This window comes from Hyposmocoma kahamanoa, unplaced genomic scaffold (assembly GCF_003589595.1).
Source record: "Hyposmocoma kahamanoa isolate Upper Pololo Valley unplaced genomic scaffold, ASM358959v1 87, whole genome shotgun sequence".
Taxonomy (NCBI): domain Eukaryota; kingdom Metazoa; phylum Arthropoda; class Insecta; order Lepidoptera; family Cosmopterigidae; genus Hyposmocoma; species Hyposmocoma kahamanoa.
This window is the reverse complement of record NW_020654422.1, coordinates 12,377,522-12,398,138: the sequence shown is the minus strand read 5'-3', so window position 1 is coordinate 12,398,138 and position 20,617 is coordinate 12,377,522. Positions and strand designations below refer to the sequence as shown.

Here is a 20,617-nt window from a genome sequence, read left to right as displayed (position 1 = left end):
ACAGTATTAGTTCTTTGTGAATCAAGCTGAATGCAGGATTATGAATGTTGTCTAGTCGCAGCATGCAAGCCACCTTGCAATGCGTCCTGCGAGACTCAATACGTGGATAGTGTGCGAGCTATTTCGGTTCTGCGCTGCTAGTTTGCGGTGGACTGTCAGTCCGCTGCGTAATACAGGGTTATCCATGTAGTCACAGCGTGCAAACCATCCTGCAATGCGTCCTTCGAGACTTCATACGTGGGCCATATGCAGGATAGTGTGTGAGCGGTCTGCCATGCAGGTAGTGAATGGGCTGTTTTAAGTGGCGTAGATAAGAAAAATAGACGCATAATCGTTCAGTAACGCAATTTGCAATAATTTTGGACAAAAATTCTGGACGAAATAATAGTTGTCATTATTGCAAAAGGCGGAGGGAGTTTGTTTATTTTCTCAATTTTGTATTAATTATGTCATTTGTTATGTCCAAATTGAATTAAAATAATCATCTACAGTCACGTATGTAAATTATGAATGGAACTTCAGAGAACATTGTTGTCAACTCATGCGAATATACGCCTATTTACTTGATTCAAAGTTCTGGCGTCACACAGGTATAATTTTACCCGATTCCTCTACAATTTTGACAGTCGTATCTGTCCTTAATCCATAAATAATGTTTACTTTGCAGGCTGGGCCGTATTATGTAGCACCAAGCAACCAGGATGAACAGAAACCAGTGACGGATAACCTGAAAAGGTTTTACGAAAATAGCGGCAATTTAGAAACCTGTTTACTCAGTAGCCCGAATACCAAGCCGCGGATTTTGAAGAAACAAAATAATGTCGTTGGCAATAACTTGAAATTAGCAAGTTTTTTACTACCTAAGACTGAGAATGTACAAAATTCTATACAAAACATTAGTACAATTAGTAATATTCACAATGCACAGACCTTGCAAAAGCCTGTACCTATACCAGCTTTGTCGATACCAGTAAATAATGTTATTGTGAAACCGGTTGTTACTGCAATAGGTGATAATGGAACTGGACCGAGGGTTGAAATTGACCGGAAGATTGTGCGGGTGGGGACTATACCATACACAAACCGCAATCAATTTAGGACATTGCCAAAGATGAAACCAAAAGAAAAGTAAGTTTATACATCATAATTACTTCAATATTTAAATCTCATAATTATAATTATAAACTCAATGCAAAAAACTCGTATTGTGTTACAAATATCTAATAATCGGTTGGTAAAAGTCGGTTTAGCATTATACTTATATCTAGGCTTAAGAATGTAAAATTTGTAAATTGTAATGTGGCATAATTATGACGCTAATAAACAATTTTTCTTTCTTTCTAATAATTTGATTACTGAAGTCGGTACTATAACTTTAAATTAAATATGTCGTGATCTGTATGGACAAAAGGCACAGGTCTCCAGTAGCCTATTCTCTTGATTTAATTGGTGATATTTAGAAATGTTAAATGTTTTCTTTTAGGGTAGACCCCAATCCGTCCAAGCTCACTTCTGTGCAGTTATTGAAGTTGGGAGAGACATATCACAGGTTGGTTTCTAAAGTTATTTATTTTCTCTATAGTCTTGTCTGTTTTGAAGATGGAGTGAAATGACAGTTCATTGCGCTAAAGTGTTATAAATACCCTATTCAACTTGGTTGACTTACCCCACAGTGCAGTGCATATTAGCAAAGATATATTATTAAAAAAAAAATTGCCAGTCCATGTATAGGTTAGATATTTATTTTACATTAACACCATTGTTTAATCAGCATACCCCTGTCTATTTATCTTATAGCTTTTACAACAGCATGAAAAATGTTATGCTTATTATTATTTATTGAAAAAATGTTTAGAATGTAATGTTTTTGAAACTTCAGTCTCAACCAACTCAATGAGGACCAGATGAAGATTGTAAGCAAGGCACTGAAGATCTTTAGCAATCCAGAGCAAGCACCATTGGAACCTGCTTATGACCCTGTTACCAACACCAAGTTTATTTACAAGTATGTACACATTTATCCCGTTGCAAGAGTCACAGTTGAACCTGTTACAATCTAAGCCTCGCCATGTTAATTCTGAATTGTATGAATATAGCCAGAAAAAATATGGTTTAATATTTATAATGTTTATATTAATCAAAATATAATTATTACTAACTCACATCTCTTTAAGATTAGTTTTTTTTTAGGATTGTGTCCCCAAGAGACCTCACTGTAGTGGGGAAAAATGGAGTCATACTTAAGAAAAAACAAGAAATTAACAAGCTATCAGAAGTAAAGAAACAGCCAGAAATAAAAAAACAACCTGAAATAAAAATCCAACCAGATATAAAGAAGAAACCAGAAGTGAAGAAGAAGCCAGAAGTAAAAAAACCACTGGATGTGAACCAAAAACAACAAGAAGTAAAAAAGTTACCACTATTAAAGAAAATGGAAGATATTGCAGAACATGTAGAAGAATCAGAACCCGAAGTACCTGCCGAGGTATATTTTTTAATATTCATTAAAAAAATATATTGTCTGTTAATAGACATTTGTGCCTTTTGTCCTATATTGTTTTATAATAATACTTTAGTAAATAGCAAATTCGTTTTTTTAGCCTAAAGTAACAAGGAGTGGCAGAACTGTGAAGCTAAAAAAACCAATGATGCCAAGAGAGTCGCCGCAAAAACCTAAGAAAAGAGCCAGCTCTTCTGTTGTGAACTGCTTTCAATGCTCAGCAGTAAGTAGGCAATTGGTTTTCTATATTGCACATGAAACCAAATGCATTTTAGCAGCAGAAGAGCTCCTTGTGTGAGAGTTCCTCCAGGGAAGTACTGCCAATTTACCACTACAAATTTATGTCAGCCGCCAAACAGTAACGTCGGCGTTACTGTGTTTCTGTTTTGAAGGCAAGGATGATGGTGAAATTACAGGCACATGGGACTTATCAACTTACATCTCAGAGTGACGGGCGCAGTGGTAGTGCCCCTAAGATCTATCAAAGTCAAATAATCATTTATTCCTTACATAAAATTTTTACACTTGAAAACGTCATTTTTTAAGCTACTGCTCGTTCACTACTCTGACGTCCCTGAGAAGAATGAGCAAGAAATTCTAGGGATTGCTCTTTTCAAATAAACTTAGATGATATAGAAATACATGTTGAATCATATTTGTGCGGAATCTAGACTCACGTTGTCTTTCCATACATCTTTATCTAACACGTAGTCTACAATTATGTAATATGACTTTTCAACTAAAATACTTTTAATGTAAGTTTTAAACTTAGGAAAGGAAAAATTCTTAATATATGCTCTGAAATCTTATTGTAAAAACGTATATATACAGTTCCCCATAAAAGAATCGTTTACCTTCGTTAAACGAAAAATAATGAAATTAAAGATTGAGAAGTAAAAAGACTCAATTGACCTCGGTGGCCGAAGGCTAGATCTGTGAGCATTGGTGAGGAGGTCCCGGATACGATTCCCTGTAGAACAAGGTAATTGCTGAGGTTGTTGCTGACCCTTTATTTATTTCTAATAACGTATTTCTGTAATTTTCGAAGACACTTTAAAGCGTTTAATGCACTGATAATGTTTGATTTTTGTCTGTCACTGCTTTGAGCTTTGTAGACATACACGTGGCGTTCACCTCACAAAATTAAATTACATTGGGTGACCTGACAGGCCAAGGTACTGGTCCGCTACGGCTTATCTATCGGCCTTCGTACACACTCATTAAAATTTGTCGCACACAGCATTTGATCTTCTACTTCTAGAGGCATTCGCTGCCGACCACCTCCGCGCGCGCGAATTGACAACGCAATCTGGCCCTAGTCGAGAAGGCGTGGGTTTACCGCTAAAATTGTACTTCGTTGAGGAACCCTTCGATTCACCAAGCCCTAAGCTCGCAGGTGGGGGATGCTCTCCATCTCATACAGTCTTCGAGCTTCGTTAAGACTCCAACCATTTTCGATAAAAGACGAATCACTTGTAATATTCTCAGTGTGAATACATTGTTATGCAATGAAATACGTCCCTTCACTGTGAACAACGACCGACGACTACTAGCCATAGTCGTGCGCCGGCGCCGTCACACGTACTGTCAGGTGGCGTCTGACATGGCGGTGCCAGTCGCTCGAGTTTTATTTGCCATTTTGAGGAATACACACGTTAGAAATATTGGGAAAGGTTAACATTTTAAAGCAGCGAAAAAATGGGTATTTTTTGTTACTTTATTTCACTAATGTCTTGTATTACCTACTGAATCTTATGCACAGGAAAAAATGGACAGTGATTTTTTTATCACCCTGTATATTTGAGTTGAAACAGAAAGTTTTTTTTTTAAATGGGATAGTATGGGGAAATCTGAAACCATAGAAGAAACAAAGAAATTGTCTTCGGAACCATTAAATCTTTTTTTGTGAGAATAATTTCGGCATAGTCAACTTTTAGGTGAAGCGTGAGATGTCCGTAAAAGTAAATAATTTTGACTATTTTTGTAATAATGACATTTATTAATATTATTAAACCGTTTATTTCAAGTAACTTTTACGCAACTCATATTTCGGATAGCCGTTTAAATTTATTTATTGTTATTACTGAATGTGTCGATGTCGGACGACCCAGCACACGCAAAATAGGCGCCTTGACGTCGAGTTGCGGACACCAGCCCGTTACATCAAGTACCAATGGGTCGGTCGATTTTTAATTTAATTTTGTATATATGTATATTATTATTGTACCGATATTTGCTGTTTGCCTTCATCCCTCCGCGCAGCCGTAATCACCGAGTTCGAACTCGGATTGAACGCAGTGCGCAAGCGTCAATACAAATAATTTGTATAATTCGGTGCGTGAAAATAATGATCCGAATTGAATGTATTCTCGACTTCGGAAGACTGTATGTACTACGACTACTTCGGATCGTCAATTCTCTCATTCGGAACGATTACGACTCGGACGCAGTGCGCAAGCGCGTTAACGCAACGCAAGCTACTGTTACGCAAGTGACTGTAAGTTTAAATTGGTTAAAATAGTAAATTATGTAACGTTACCTTTATTGGACCCGATCCCTTTATAGGGATAGCGTACAGCCTGGCAAAGCTCACTCTGCTGAACTAGAGCACACACGTCTCCCGAGAAGTGTGGCTACAGGATCTTGAGCATTCAAAAGCCCTGATAGCTGCATACAGTGCCAAACACTGTAGAGAAGCTCTGTCATTGGACAGGAATGTCATCAGAATGCTCATAGAGTCTTAACAGGACATTGTGGCTTGAACAAGCACTTGTCAAATATTGGGCAGAGAGAGAATATAGAGTGTAGATTCTGCCACAAGGCTGATGAAACTACTGTTCATGTTCTCTCCAAATGCTACCCACTAATGGGCATACGAAGTTCCATCAGTATGGAAGGTGGAAGGCACATGCCACAACCAAAGGACATAAAATCTATCGGAGCAAGGAAATACCTTCAGTTTTTCTTTGAAATCAGCCTTGGTTCCGAACTGTAATTAGTGGCGATCACAATAGATCATATGATGAGGGACTACATATGCCCCGAACGAAGCCACCCTAATAATAATACGTCGATTTCACGTTTTATTTATGGTAGTAGATGATAGAGCATAAAGTTTGATTTAAGTTTGAAGCACACTTGCTAAATAGTGGCGACATCGGTACGCGATCTTACATAGCGTCATTCCACATCTCCCCCGTTTTTTCTATGTCTATGACATTAACGCTATGCGAACAAAATATTATAGTAGCAATGAAAACTGATTCACTAAATATGCCCGCTACACAAATCAAACTTAACATACCGATTAATGCATTAAGTAAAATTTATATTAAGTGATTATCTGATATCTGAAAGTAAATCCATTAATTCTTTGACTTGCTATAATAATTTAAATAGGTACTCATCTTTATTGGAACTATTAAACTTTTAGCTTTTGTTTAAAAAAACGACATCCGCAATAATTTTCGACACAGCCCGGAAACGCAAACAAATTTGGTTCCGGTTGCTTTTTCATATACTAACCTAAACCCTAAATAACCCCTATATCTATAATAATTTAAAAAATATTGCCTACCATGTACATTTTCTAAAGAAGCCCGTTATTATAAAGAATGACTTATATAATCCCTGAATTATGCACATTTAACTGTCTATTTTGGTACTAGTAAGAAATAGTTAATTCATTATTAGAAATTATTACTTACAAATCTTAATTTACAAACTTTTTTCCAGCACCAAAGTAATTGAACAAAACTGAATGGAAATTAAAAATTTGATAATATAAATTCCAGGAATTCTGCAGTTTCTACCGTCTTCAACGACATTACGAAAGCCACCCAACCCACATTCCAGCACGGATCCACACGAACCTCTTTCACTGCCTTGTGGCAATCATCAATGGAAGCTCTAAAGAAGATCAGGCAAACATATTCATACAGCAATTGGAACATTTGATTGAAAAGTTAAAGTCTTTACTGCCTTGCTTATTGAAGAACATCGACGGCTGTAATGGGAAACAGTGTAGTGTTAATGACGATATTGGCAGGTAAGATATATAGGTTCCGAATTACACTGTTAAGCACACATTATCTCCGCTCCATTTTTCTACAGCGTCTAACATCCCGTATTGCAGATTCTAAGACGAATAAACCTTCCTAGCGCGGATTGCAACCTCATACCATACAACTTTCTGAAAATCTTTTACGCGATTGTTCAACACGCGTTGGGAGATTTATACGCCAGATAGTTTATCGGTCGGTGGTGATGATATGTGCCTTAAGGCTCAATTTATATTGCCGCGGAACGGAAATGTCGATATTGCCTCGCTGCGCGAGAAGGCGCGCCCGGTCCCTGGGATGCTCGAGCATTCCCGCGAATGCTCGCGTGCTTTCGCGATATTTCCCGTGACTGCGCCTTGAGGCTGTAACATTTCGTCGACGTTTGACGTCATACTGCGCCTGCTTTTGCACCACGTCTCGCGTATTCGCCAGGAGTCGCCTAGGCAGCTGCGGAAATGCCGAGGACTCCCGAACATGCGCAAAAATTCACTGGAAGATGCGCGAATTTTTTGCTCGTATCTAGTTTGTAAGTTACATAATTGACATAATGTCCATTTTGCTTTGAACAATTTCGTAACAAAAACTCGCTTCCATTCCGTTCCGCCGCAATGTAAATTGAGCCTAAGGCCGTCACACATTAGGCGAAGCGGCCCTGTATCTCGGAATCGGTTTGACGTACTGTGTCGTATCAGGTAGTGCACCTGGCTTGTGTAGCTCATAGAATTTTATATAGACAATAATTCCCGCATTTATAAGTGCTGGTTTTTTATACTAAAAATTAATGTTGTCCACAGGTTATTTGACATGAACCCAGGAAAATATAATCTCAACATGAATGCGTTAAACTGCATGAAAGATAAAGACGGTTACTGCGTTCACAATCCGGCACCAAAAACTCAATTCAATGGAGATGTTAATAAATCTTCGCAACTTAATCATAAGGAAGACGTCGCTGTTAGCGAAAGTGAGAGCGAAGACTGTGCTAGAATAAATTCTGTTGACAAATGGCCCAGAGTTAGTAAGAGATTATGGAAATTGAAACAGCAAAAGTCACAAAAAGTTAATGCTAAAAAAATGAGACTTATTTCAGAAAGCGATCAATTCATAGAATTAGGTGTAGAAGACGTGGTTATACAAAATAACCCAGATGAAAGTGCAATAACCCTCAACAACACAGTCACAAGGAATGATGTAAATATACTTGTGGCGGAAAATGTAGACAAACACAAAGAAGATAAACAAGAAATTGTTGAAATCCCTACCTCAAATAACCAAAGTATAAAACCCAAACCGCAATTTCGTAGTACTCATTTTGATATACGTTCATCGCCTATAAAACTCCCGTCGGCTTTGGTGCGCAAATTCCAACTAGATCCTCAGAAAGTGACCAAAATGAGAAGCTTTGAAGTACAAATACTTAGGCCTTTAGCTTTGGGTACAAATAGTGATGGAAGTGAAAATTGTACACACCAAGAGCCACTACAAACTTTTGAAGTAACACTTGGAGATAACAACTTACAAGGAGACACAGTAATGAACGATGAATTAACCTACCACATTCCAGAAGATTGGGGTATAAGTGAACCTAATGATGAAGCACATCATAAACTGTTGTTTGAATCAAGTCTAGCACACGAAAAGGATGTACTGGGTTCAACATCAATGAACATAAAAGAGAAAACATGTTTATTTGAACCATCATCAAAACCGAATATTCTTGTATCAACCATGATCCACGACGATAAGACCAATGAGTCGATTGAACCATCACTAATACATGTAAAAGAAAACTCAAACTGTTTGTTTGAAACTTCTGAACCAAACTTATTGGATATGAAAGAGAATACCAATGTATATTTTGAATCATCAGCTATTCACGGAAAAACAAGTTCAGATAGTCTGATTAATCCATCAATGATACATGTTAATGACAAAAGTTTTGAGGCAGCTTTATCCAATGTGAGAGACAGATTAAATAATTTATTTGAACATGAGATTTTACATACAAAATCTGAAACTTTGATTGAAAAAAAGTCAAGTAGTACATTTGATTCAACTTTATCACATGTAAAAGAAAGATCTAGCAGTCTGTATGATTCAGGATTGATGCATATAAAAGACAAAGATACATTGATTGGACCTTCACTAATACATGTCAAGGAGAACAATGTTTATAATTCAATCTCTCATAGGAAGGATGACTTGATTGAACCAATGATTCATGATAAATCCAATGTATTGATTGATTCATCATTGATGGATGTGAAGGATGATCTCAGATCTGAAGTTAATATACATGATGAAAATGATTTGAATACAGGTGATCCAAGATTGTTAAGTGAAGGGCAGTCAGTATTGAACTTTTTAGAATCTTTAGGCAATGAACATCTAGGCCTAGCTTATCCTGAGACTGAAATTCGAAACAATTCAGTTGATTTCCAACTAGATCTTTTTTCATTTAATGGTTCGTGCTAGGTTAAGGATAATTAATTAATAAATTGAAGAAACTGTTTATTTTGAACAAATTAGAATATAATAAGAGTAATAAATATTATTTTTACAATTTAATTACGATATTTTAGTGCATAATTTCCAAGTATGGTAGAAAGACCATACAATTTAACCTCATCTACTTGTAGCATGTTAACACTTCGTCTTACAATTAGTATTTATGGAAGTGTTAACATAACTTGTATTTATTTTCAATTACACTAAAACTCTAAAAAGTCAAACTATTTAAGCCTGTAACACAGGTCTTTCATGCTTTCCCTCTAAGCTTTGATTTGTGAACGCATATCCCGTGCCTCCTCTCTGCAATGGAATGATGTCTTTTTCCTTCAGTTTGTCCCCAGTCAGAGGATGTGTCCAGTCTTTCTTGATAATTTTTTCTACACACTCCATTGTTACTACATGGCCAGTTGTCCTGAAACACAAAAGGAAATTTTAATGTTCTCTAGATCAAGGTGGGGTATGTTGCCTGCCTATTAATAATCCTAAACATATAACATATTACCCAGCAGTAGAGCTCCTTGTGAAAGAGTTCACCCAGGGTAGTGCTGCCACTTTACCTATTTCTGCCGCCAAGTAGTAATGTGAGTATTATTGTGTTTTGGTTTTGAAGGGTAAGGGTGCTGGTGAAATTACAGGCACATACATACACACAGGCAGGGACTAGTCAAAATGTCTCAGGGTGACAGGTGCAGTGGCAGTTTCCCTCAGATCATTGCGATTTAAAACTCTAAGTGGCACTGCAACTGCTATGGACAGCAGGCATGTTGCTTGACAACAGGAGCTTTAAATCGCAAAGATCTGAGGGGAACTGCCACTGCGCCCGTCACCTTGGGACATAACTTGACAAGTCCCATGTGCCTGTAATTTCACCACCACCCTTATCCTTCAAAACTGGAACACAGTAATGCTCACATAACCACATAGCGGTAGAAATAGGTAACATGGCAGTACTAACCTGGATGACCTCTTTCACAAGAAGCTCTACTGCTACTAAATGTTTATATTGGATAGACAATTACGAGACTCCACTTCAATCCACAACCCTATACCAGTTGCAATAGAAATTGGTAGGGGGTTGTTCATCAAGCAGGTTCTGAACAGAGAACCCTGTCACCAGATATTTTGGGAAACAAGAAAATGCATAGATAAAAACTAATAAACAAAACTCCACCTGATCACAGCACAAGGCACAGCATTACTCAAAATATCATGAGTAATAGGACACATGTATCTATTTTCCTTAGCTATCAAAGATTTCTTGTCATCAGGATCATTGACCAGCGTCCACTTTACTTCAATCAGATCTTTCATTTTCAGCGGTTTCCCACTGATAGGGCAATATACTGTTGAGTCTGGTTTCTCAAGCTTGGACACTTTGGCGTCTGGTAGTTGAGAAGGAACCCAAAAACTTGGCAATTGTTTGTCTTTGCCATTCGCGAGGTTCGAAATTGAAGACGAAGTCGAAGGCATGTTCTCCGACCCCTTAATAGTGGTACTAGATATATTTTTCTCCCTATTCATAAATTTTATCAAGTTAGCCTCTTTTTGGGCAGCTGCGAGTTCATTTTTTTCTGCTTCTTCCTTCTTTAACTGCTTCTCGTATGCTTTCAATTTACGGGTGTATTGGTTCTTTTTAGTAACTATATACTCAAGAATAGCTTCTTTGTCGAACAGATATCCTTCTTTAGTAACCACTGGGTTTCTACAAGGCTGGAGGGTTAAGCTACAACAATCAAAATTCTTGACGGAGTCTTTCCCAAATCGTTCGCTTTGTGTACCATACCCAGAGGCCGCAGCGTCTTTTTTCTTCTCATGGTAGGTGTAAACGGCTCCGGCAGTGCAATTTCTTGCATGTCGAGTCATTTTTGACAAAGATTATTACAAATTAAATTAGAAATTCAAGTAAAAATGTACACAAAGTGAATTCTGTCGTTAATTTCTAACACCACAATCCAACACAAACATTTCCAAAGAGTACCTTTCTTTTTCTTATTTCTCTTGGCTTTTCGCGGTTAGCGTTTCAGCCACTTACAAAGTGTATTTTTAAAACGAGGAAACTTATCAATTATTGACTTATCGTTAACACAGTATTGAGAAAATAAACATCTACAATAATTTTTTTTCAGTTTCGGCCAATATATTACATTATGTTTTAAGTTCAAAAAAAAGCTTTCGAAACAAGTCAAAAGTCCTTGTAACTTTTAAGTAAGTGACTGAAATGCTAACCGCGAAAAGCAAGAAAAATGAGAAAAAAATTCTGACATATTAATTTCTGTTCGTCATTTCCTGTTTGTTTAATTGACGTTGACAGTCAGCTGTAGTATCTCTTATGTGCAGCTGTATAGGTGAATGTTGCAGTAAACATCGCATAAATGATTTTATTTGTTTGATATCTCCATAGTGCGCATTTGTTAATCGAATAGTTGTTGATGACGGACGTAGTGACCGTAATTTTTCATTGTGGTTTACGGGAAACTATACAGTGTTATCTTGAGATTAATTACTGACTAATCTAATCGTAGTGTATAATACTAACATTGTTTTCGAGTGAGACAGTGTGTCGACTATAAATCCTTGTACGGTATAGTAGTTTCCTTAAAACAGTGCTTTTGGAAAATAGAAATTCGTATTAAAATTTTTGGTCTTGGAATTTATGTGATTTTATAATGAATTTATCTTTCGCGGGCTGTGGTTTTCTCGGCATTTATCATGTTGGTGTGGCTGTGTGCTTTAAGAAATATGCACCGCATTTGTTGTTAGGAAAAATATCAGGTGCTTCCTTCGGTGCTTTATCTGCGTGTTGTTTACTATGTGAACTACCTATTGGTAAGTACAGACACTATAGCATATAATTCTTATTTATAATGTGTATTTGTTGTGAAAGTATACATAGTAAGATTATACCTTGCTTACACTTTCTCTTGAGGACATGTAATGTTATTGGTAGATATTGGTATCAAGTGTGTGAATTTGATTAATTGAAACTGTCCACTTCAAATGTAATTGACAATATTGGTTCCTATTGTAATACCTAGAATCTTCACATAAATGGGAATATTTAGGAAAAAGAAATGCTATGAACGGTTGATACTTTAATTTGCATTTATATATTTCAAATTATATAATTGCTACATTCTTTAGTTTGAAAGGAACAATTCTAAGTATAGTGTAATAGTGTTTAAAAATCTTTAAGCACAAACATGTCTACATTTTGGTGATAACTACATTGTCCTCACTCATATATGAAGAAGTAAAAATATTCTGCTTTATCAATCTCATTGCAATAGCTGGCAATGAGTCGGCATTACTGTTTGCTAAGCCAAATATTATATACTGTGACTTGGTACAAGAAGTGTCTAAGTCCCTATTACTTATGCATGGAACTTATGCACTGCTTGTATTACAATGTGTATAAATATTTTGCTTCTAGTTGTTAAATAAGGTTTTTTCTGGAGGTAAATGGCAGACGCATACTCGTAATCATGTTGAGAAGGTCCTGCGGAGCCCGAAGCATCTGCCACTGCCTCCAATACGCTCGTAGACAGCCTCCATGGAACTTGGGTTGGCATGGTAGATAGTCATTTATTGAACTGTTTCTTGTTGGGGTGGCTGCTCTTCTTATAGACTTTTTCCCACTCTTCGGATCTGGCTGCTTTGTGGACCCTGCAAATTTTTTATTTTGTCTACCATCATTAACTCTTTGACGAAAGGTTAGCAGAGTCCCGTGAAAAGCCCGGTTGGTTCAGTTTCCTAGGGATCCCTGGCTTACTGGTCTCCTTTCCTGCATAAAACCAAGGGCGATCCCATTTCTCCATTCGGCCATCATCGAAGAGGTACCTGGAACTCGGAGGTATCTTACGCAGACCCTCGCGAAGATTTTTGTTAGGCAGCTCGCCCAGGATACGCTCCCGGCGAGTTTCGATATATTCGGCCCGTTTATCACAAACCATTTGCATAATCTCCTCACTGGTTTTGTTTTGTTTAATTCGGCTATTTTGTCAAAAATACTGTCCACGGATGATACTGATTTTGAAGAGGCAGTCCAGTTAATAAATTGTTGCAAGGTCTCGTTAAGAAGCTCGCGCTGGGTAATAAGCCCATTACCATTGGTTCCATTATTTTCACTGAATTTGCAGTGAAGTCCTTTCCTTTCACTTCGCGCCAGTATCTGCTAAGGTGACTGGAAAATCGCGCCGATCGGAAGTAAGTCCGTTGAGCTACTATTTACAGCGAGGGAAGCACATTGGAGTAAGTCGTAGACAGGACGTTGCTAGACCGGAAATAGACACTGATGATGAAATGATGATGCTGTGCATCGTCACATGCCGATAATAAAACATTTTTTCTTTGTATTATTTTATCAGTCATTTGCTTTTTTTCTGACTGGCAATCTGTAATTGGCCACTCATTACTTTGACTGCACCACCAAACAAAAGGGCAAGCCCAAAGCTCATCCTGTAGTTTTACACAACATAATTTTTTTTAACAGGTGAAATCACAAGCGATGTTCTTCGTGTGGTACGAGAAGCGAGGGCAGGGTCTCTTGGCCCGTTCAGCCCATCATTTAATATACAAAATGTGCTCCTCGAGGGTTTGGAGAAGTACTTACCTCATGATGTCCATAAGATAGTCAGTGGCAAGCTACACATATCCCTTACGAGGGTATATGATGGAAAGAATGTTATAGTTTCAGAATTTCCGACAAGGGAAGATCTTTTACAGGTTTGTGTATTAAATATTTAAATAATCATTATATTTACACAAATAAAAAACATATATTTATGCAGTAAATCGATTACTCATGTTTGTCATATTACTTAGTTAATAATGTACCTATTTTACATAGATTGCGTTCTACATACATATCTATTGCGATAACAGAGAAACTATGTATGACGTGATCTTAACATGTGTTTACATTTTACTGCATTAAGATCCAAGGGAACTAAAAGAATATTAGCAATGAAACTATATTATTTTCGAATCTGAGTCGCGTATATTTGTTTTTCAAACAAACTAAAACAAATTAAAAAAAAATATACACGATTTAGACCCAACTCAACCACCACCACCACGAAAATGTACGAAATCGATTAAAAATATTTTATATTATTTTTTCAATATGGAAGGATATAAAATATATAGGGCATACCTAAGCCTCTTTTGTTACCAATATAATAATTAAAATGTATCTTATCATCCTCAAGCCATTTACACGTCTCACTGCTGGGTACGGGTCTCCGCTCAGGCGAGGGTTTGGGCCATAGGCACTCAAACTTTTTGGCTCACCACCTACTTAGGCGACATAAAGAAATTTCAACGTCCACCATCACAAAAAATACGTATTTTTTATATTAACACAAAAAATCACAAGGAAAAAATTATATGTGTAATTAATGTATTTAAACAGTCGCCTTCGTTTCGGGTTTTCAAGAGTGCTCTTTTGAAGTTTTGGGATTGTTCAAACTCCACATGTTAGAGCTTTTGAAATATTTATTTACATTTGATATATTGAGTTTTATTAGTACATTCATTTTATTATAGACTTTGCATGTGTTAATGTATCAACATTACTTAATATATATGTATTTGTATGTACATTTGATTTATTAAATTTATCTGTGTATTTATTGAGTATAGTATATTCCATTTCTTTACTTATCTATTTTTAGTGCCACCCCAAAAACCAACTTTCCTCTCAGATTTTCAAAGGTTATTTGGAAGAAATCTCTTTATGGGATAAGCTCGCTTTTGTACACAAATATTTAAATTGTTTCTGAAAAATTGTAAGTTACTTGTGGTACAATAAAGTGTTTAAATAAATAAATAATAATAAACTAAATAGATAATTCAGGTTTCTTTTTCAAATGTGGTAGCACCCCCTGGGCCCCATCTACGCCCCCAATTACTGCCGAGGCCCCTACTGTCCCTATAGGACTCTTTAGCGCCCGCTGGGGGGCTGTAGGGACCATTTTAGGAAACTATGGTTTAGGCAATAGTCCGCCCAATGCGGGTTGGGGATTTCTCACGTGTTCCGAAGGTTGTCAACCTTTGAAAAGCTCAGGGCAAATTTCAAATTCAATTTCGCATATCAATTCTGAAAACTCATGAGGTGCGAGCTCGATTCGAACACCGACTTCTGCTTGAGAGGCACGAGCACAGGTTAAACTATTAAGCTACCACGGCTTTTTAAAAAATGAATCTAAAACCATTTAAAATAGAGTAACATGTTTTTCTGTCATGACAAATTAAGTATGTTTTATACATAATTAGGTCATGTCCATCCTGTGGGTATCCTTGATATCAGTAAACTAGATATCCTAACCACAATGCCTATCATAGAACGCGACCTTGCTGGCTACGCTTCCTGCGCTAAAGTATAAACAAACCCCTAATTTTTTTTTATTGACAATTGTTATTTTATTGTTTGTGATCGTTTGATCGAAACGGTATTAGAAACTACAATATTTTTCATATATTGTGCACAATATTGCGATTTGAAATTGAGTTGTGAAATCCATTGTTCCATTATTAAAATACATAGGTACTTACCATATACTTAAGTAGGTAGGGCCAGCATGACGGACTATGGTCTAAACCCTTTGCCCAGCGGTGGAACTCCGCTTGAGCAACAAAATATTTTTTTGAGGTGTCATAAAAAAACCATAACCCAGTTTTAGAATACTGAAATTGTTTAATGATATTTCAGCTATGCATCGTTAGGGTAAGTTCCGATAAGTCGAACATGTTAATTAATTTAAACTGTTTTTAAAATAGAATTGTACACAGTCTTTTGCTTACGAATATTTACGAATATTTCACCATTTGTCACTTAGCCGCCTCTTAGTTAGTGGACGGCAGAAATGGGTTGATGATGAAATGTTTTTCATTTATACTATGATACCGCACGCACATTTTTGTCAACCCAATACTGCACAGAGGTAACTAAATAGGTAGGAAATTGAACTATTTTTTCGGATTCTCGGATTCGGAATCTCGTACCTATATTTGTTTTTTCCAACAAACCAGCGTTTCGGGCCCTTTACAGCTCCCATTAACAGGACTGACTGATAATGTCAGTCTGGGAAAAATAGATTCATTTCCAACGTGTAACTACCGGAAAAACCTAAAAACACTGTATTTAACATTACATATTTAATTATTCTAATTTATAATAATATTTGCCAATGACTATGAAATATTTCCAAAAATTGACGAAAGTGTAATGATTAGCATATGCGATATGGTACAGCACACCAAGCTTGACCACAAATTACTTAATAGTTACTACGTAACAGATACATCACTCTCATACAAAATGGAAAATACCTACCTATAGTAGCCTGCTAAGTCTGACTAATGACACGAGCGCTCATTACGAGGAAAAAGGAACTTAAGCACGCGCTCAGAGAGGTGAAAATAACGTTCCCCGCCGTACGAAGCCCAAGGCTTATAAAAGATTTGTATGAGAGCTTGCGCGACACAATGACGGAGCCCTGGCTTGACGTGCTCTTGACTTTGTATACCACTTAAAAATAACAGTTATAAATTGATGTATACATAAATGTAGAATTTACCATAAGTAAGACTACGAACACGACGTACTTGAAACAATATTTTTGCACAATGACAGTGAATTGACATGAATTTTGATTTGTAGAGGCATAAAATTTTCTAAGTATTGTAAAAAATTCTTTGATATTATTCTTTCCTAGCGTTATTTTTTTATCAGTAACAATTTATCGATGATCTTCGAGAGAGGCTTTGCCTAGTGGTCATCGTAGACAATTCTGTACGCGATGTACGCTACAATTGAGTTGTTCTATGTCATAATTTAATTTGGAATGTACCTTCACAGTCTTATTGTGAAATAAATTATTTTGTAATATACAAATTTAATGTAGAGTGTAAACAATTGTTTGAATGACAAGTAGCACTCGCCACTGCCAGTATTTGTACTGTGATAAATGATTTTTACCATTGATTGGCTTGTTGGATTTCTATAGTTAATAGTGATTATTGCAGAGAACACATAAAAAACAAATACTATTAATATCAACATAAAACATTTATACGTTGCTATTTTAAATTGCTTATAGAAGCTTCGTCTCTTATATTAATTCTCACGCACTTTACATCGATCGCGAGAAAGTAATTTTTTTTTTTCGAATGTTTGTTTATGGTTTTACGGTCATTTTTTTAAGCATTTCTATTAAAAAATACACTGCATGCAACATTCATTTTATTTTCGTAATCAATTCTCATTATTTGACTATAAACAAAAGTGTCAATCGTAGCTGAAGTGCCACTCTAGTTTACCCTTACGATAAATTGATTGTAGAAATATAAAATTTATTTTTGAATACAAAATATTAAATTAAAAAATACACTGTTAACTTTCCAGAATCCATTATCTTAATTAATTAGCCACGTTGAGGCAACATACGCTGGTTCGAGTCCAGTCGGATCTTAGGAGTTTTTCTTTGTGTTAGTTCGATCTTTGTATCAATAATAATAACAAAGTAGTGAAGTATTTTCACTAAAATATATGAATATCATTTAGTAAAAAGTCATGATATTCAAAAAAATAAATGTGTCCGTCAGATGCATAATATTACAATTCTCATTCAATAATAATAGCATGCAGTTAAACTAACCAAAAAATAAATTCCCCAGGCGTTATTAGCCTCCTGCTTCGTACCAGTATTCTCGGGCATGCTGCCCCCTCAGTTTCACGGCATCCGCTACATGGATGGAGGGTTCAGCGACAACCTACCTGTACTAGATGAAAATACCATCACCGTCAGCCCATTCTGTGGCGAGAGTGATATTTGCCCGAGAGATTTGAGCTCACAGCTGTTTCATGTAAGTTTTACTACTTAACATATTAGTACAGAATAACTTCTTCTACACCTTTTCAATCTCCTATATAAACTGAACCGCAGTAGCGATTCCGTCAATGTGTAATGGAGTACAAAAAAAATGTGTTAATTTGCAAAGCCTGTTGATGAAACGGAAGTGCCATGATCCGCAACAATCTTTAAAAGTACAAAACTCACTTACTAAGCTGCTTACCAATATTCAGTACTCGCGAACCTCGAACATTGATCAATACAAGTATTATACTACCTTAGGAATAAATTATCAATAATTTTACCGATTAATACCATATTTAATACAGCCAATTAGGTAGGGGAAGCGGGGCAGATTCGTACACTTTTTTTAACTTTAATTTTTGGCAACTAAATGAAATTATAATGAATATTTTTTTCTACCTAATTGATAGTATAACTAATAAACATTATTAATTTAAGCTTTTCTTTCGTAAATAGCAATGAATAATTGAAAATTTTTGATTTTAACAAAAAATGGGATTTGTCCAATTTTGCCCCACATATACTTTGATACTCCCTTCGGGCACTTAGATGTGTGAATCAACGTAGTGTGGCATTCCTGGTTGCTACATATTATCAGCACTAGGTGATCAACTCTTCATAAAGTATGACGCTATAATGTGTGCCTTAGCACTTGCTAGATCAAAACGTCTTATTTGAAAAGTGTTCTTTGTAATGTAGTCTCGGAAGTAGAAATACAGAAGGAGAGCTGACTATAGCGCAAAATGTCACTAGTTCACCTCTTTAGAATACCTTCTTGAAACTTTATATTTTCCGTACATAATAAATAATAGGAGCATTTTGATACGTACCACTGCCCCACTTACTAGAGTATAATAGTACCCCACCAGCTCATTTAGAAAACAAGATTTATTGTTCTCTTAAAATCACATGCAATTCTAGTTATTGAAAACACTAGTTTTCCCTGTATTAAGACATAAAACCCTGTAAAATGAACAAAAATGCAGTGGTACTCGTATTTGTGTCGCTTATTTTTTTTAGTCAACGGCTGTGAAAACACTTTGTGACCTGTCGAACGACAACGGCTGATTGGTGAGCTGCATCATTGCATGTATATTACTCACACGTACAAAGGCACGTTTTGGTATTATCACAACTACTATTATGTTTGAAAGTATGGAGATAATGCAGGTGTATGAATGTGCCCCCTGTACCAACTTAACTTAAAGTGCGACAGCGTATCAGCCAAGATCGAAGAAATGGAGAAAGCACTAACCATTTCTGGTTACAGGCGACTTTAACGTATATGATACGTTTACAAATGATACACGTTCAAAATTCTCCCTTGCGGATATCCTACAATCTGAAATACATTAATAAAAAAATATTTTCATCGACAGGTAAATGTAGCAAACACGAGTATAGAATTGTCAAAACAGAACATGGATCGTTTTGCACGAATCCTCTTCCCTCCCACACCCGAAGTACTTAGCAGTATGTGCAAACAAGGATTTGATGACGCCCTCAGATTCCTTCACAGGTATCACAGTATTGCTTTTTAGCATTATATAGATTGATCCCTACGTAAAAAAATCGTAAGCCCAAAGTCTCAACTAGGACTAAAATGAGGTTAATATCTGCGATTCTCGAGGTATTGCAATTAAATCTGATACATAGCCATTATTTTTCATGCTTTATAATTTTCCTGCCGAATATCATAGATCTGCATAAAAATAAAATTATTTATGATCAATTGCAGCTATTTTGTGGCTTACGATAGATTACGTAGGAGGAGAGGAGATAGGCGCGGTGCAGATGACAAGCGTCAGGGTGCATTTACACCAAGTCATCAGGCGACTGGTGCCACCCGGTGTAGGTACAAACTCGTGTAAATGGGAAGTCGACTGCTGCGTCGCCTTCGGCAGACAAAGTAGTCTGCCGAAGGTCTGCAAACGACCCGGTGTAAATGAGCCATTAGACTCGTGCTGAGCATTCGTTTTGCTACGTTTACTCGTACACCAACTGTTTATACGAATTTTATTCAAGTATTCCCATGCTGACGCTTGTCACCTGTACGCGTGTCATGTGAACTGGCTTTCAGAACTTAATAAGTTTATTTACCTTATAATTTTCGATAAATAATGAACAGTCAGGCAGGTAGGTACCTAATTTTAATTATTATGAGATTGATCCCATTGTGTTCCCTATGTCGTATTTTTAAACAAAACGTTAATTACTTACATAATTAATTATGTATTCGTTATCTTATTTTTATCAACATTTACCTAAGTCGTAAATTGCCCTTGTTCCAATTTGGTAATTAACAAAAAAGTTTTAAACTTTTTATTTCAGGTGTTAAAATTCTCTAATTTTCTTCTTATTTTCTGATCCTCATAGAAACAACCTGATCTCTTGTACGCGGTGTCTCGCTGTGCAAACTACTTTTCAACTACAGGACGTGCTCGATGACACAACGTACGAATACGACCCTGACTGCGAGGAATGCAAGACACATAGACAGGTGAGCAAATGTATATTTGAACTTAAGTTTTTGCGGTTTAAAAGTGTATTTACTAACATAATCAGTCTTAAAATAACGTGAACAACGATGATAAATAGTGATAAATTAATGCTAATTGTTTGTTTATACAGTAACGTAGGCAACGTAAATTTTTTTAGACTTAATTTAA

The 20,617-nt window shown here is 36.3% G+C and overlaps 3 protein-coding genes across 3 annotated transcripts in view; 2 read left to right on the top strand and 1 right to left on the bottom strand.

The window, feature by feature from the left end:
- The first annotated feature begins 506 nt into the window (after window positions 1–506).
- Window positions 507–9,036, top strand: LOC113235377. The gene is made up of 8 exons (XM_026471056.1): window positions 507–590; window positions 668–1,128; window positions 1,484–1,549; window positions 1,880–2,005; window positions 2,191–2,485; window positions 2,601–2,723; window positions 6,295–6,548; window positions 7,356–9,036. The coding sequence occupies exons 1-8, from the start codon at window positions 507–509 to the stop codon at window positions 9,034–9,036; spliced, it is 3,090 nt and encodes a 1,029-aa protein (XP_026326841.1).
- Window positions 9,037–9,271: 235 nt separating this feature from the next.
- On the bottom strand, window positions 9,272–10,935 carry LOC113235425 (nitric oxide synthase-interacting protein homolog). The gene is made up of 2 exons (XM_026471106.1): window positions 10,244–10,935; window positions 9,272–9,484 (listed from the first exon to the last, which is right to left on the bottom strand). Exons 1-2 carry the CDS (start codon window positions 10,933–10,935, stop codon window positions 9,298–9,300), a joined length of 879 nt encoding a protein of 292 aa, XP_026326891.1. The 3' UTR covers window positions 9,272–9,297.
- Window positions 10,936–11,723: 788 nt separating this feature from the next.
- LOC113235457 overlaps window positions 11,724–20,617 on the top strand; it is a 74,022-nt gene continuing 65,128 nt past the window's right edge. Inside the window, exons 1-5 of the mRNA XM_026471149.1 lie at window positions 11,724–11,898; window positions 13,562–13,794; window positions 17,749–17,937; window positions 19,328–19,467; window positions 20,325–20,448. Of these exons, the coding sequence (XP_026326934.1) occupies window positions 11,739–11,898; window positions 13,562–13,794; window positions 17,749–17,937; window positions 19,328–19,467; window positions 20,325–20,448 (846 nt within the window). The 5' untranslated portion in view covers window positions 11,724–11,738. The remainder of the gene's footprint in view (window positions 11,899–13,561; window positions 13,795–17,748; window positions 17,938–19,327; window positions 19,468–20,324; window positions 20,449–20,617) is intronic.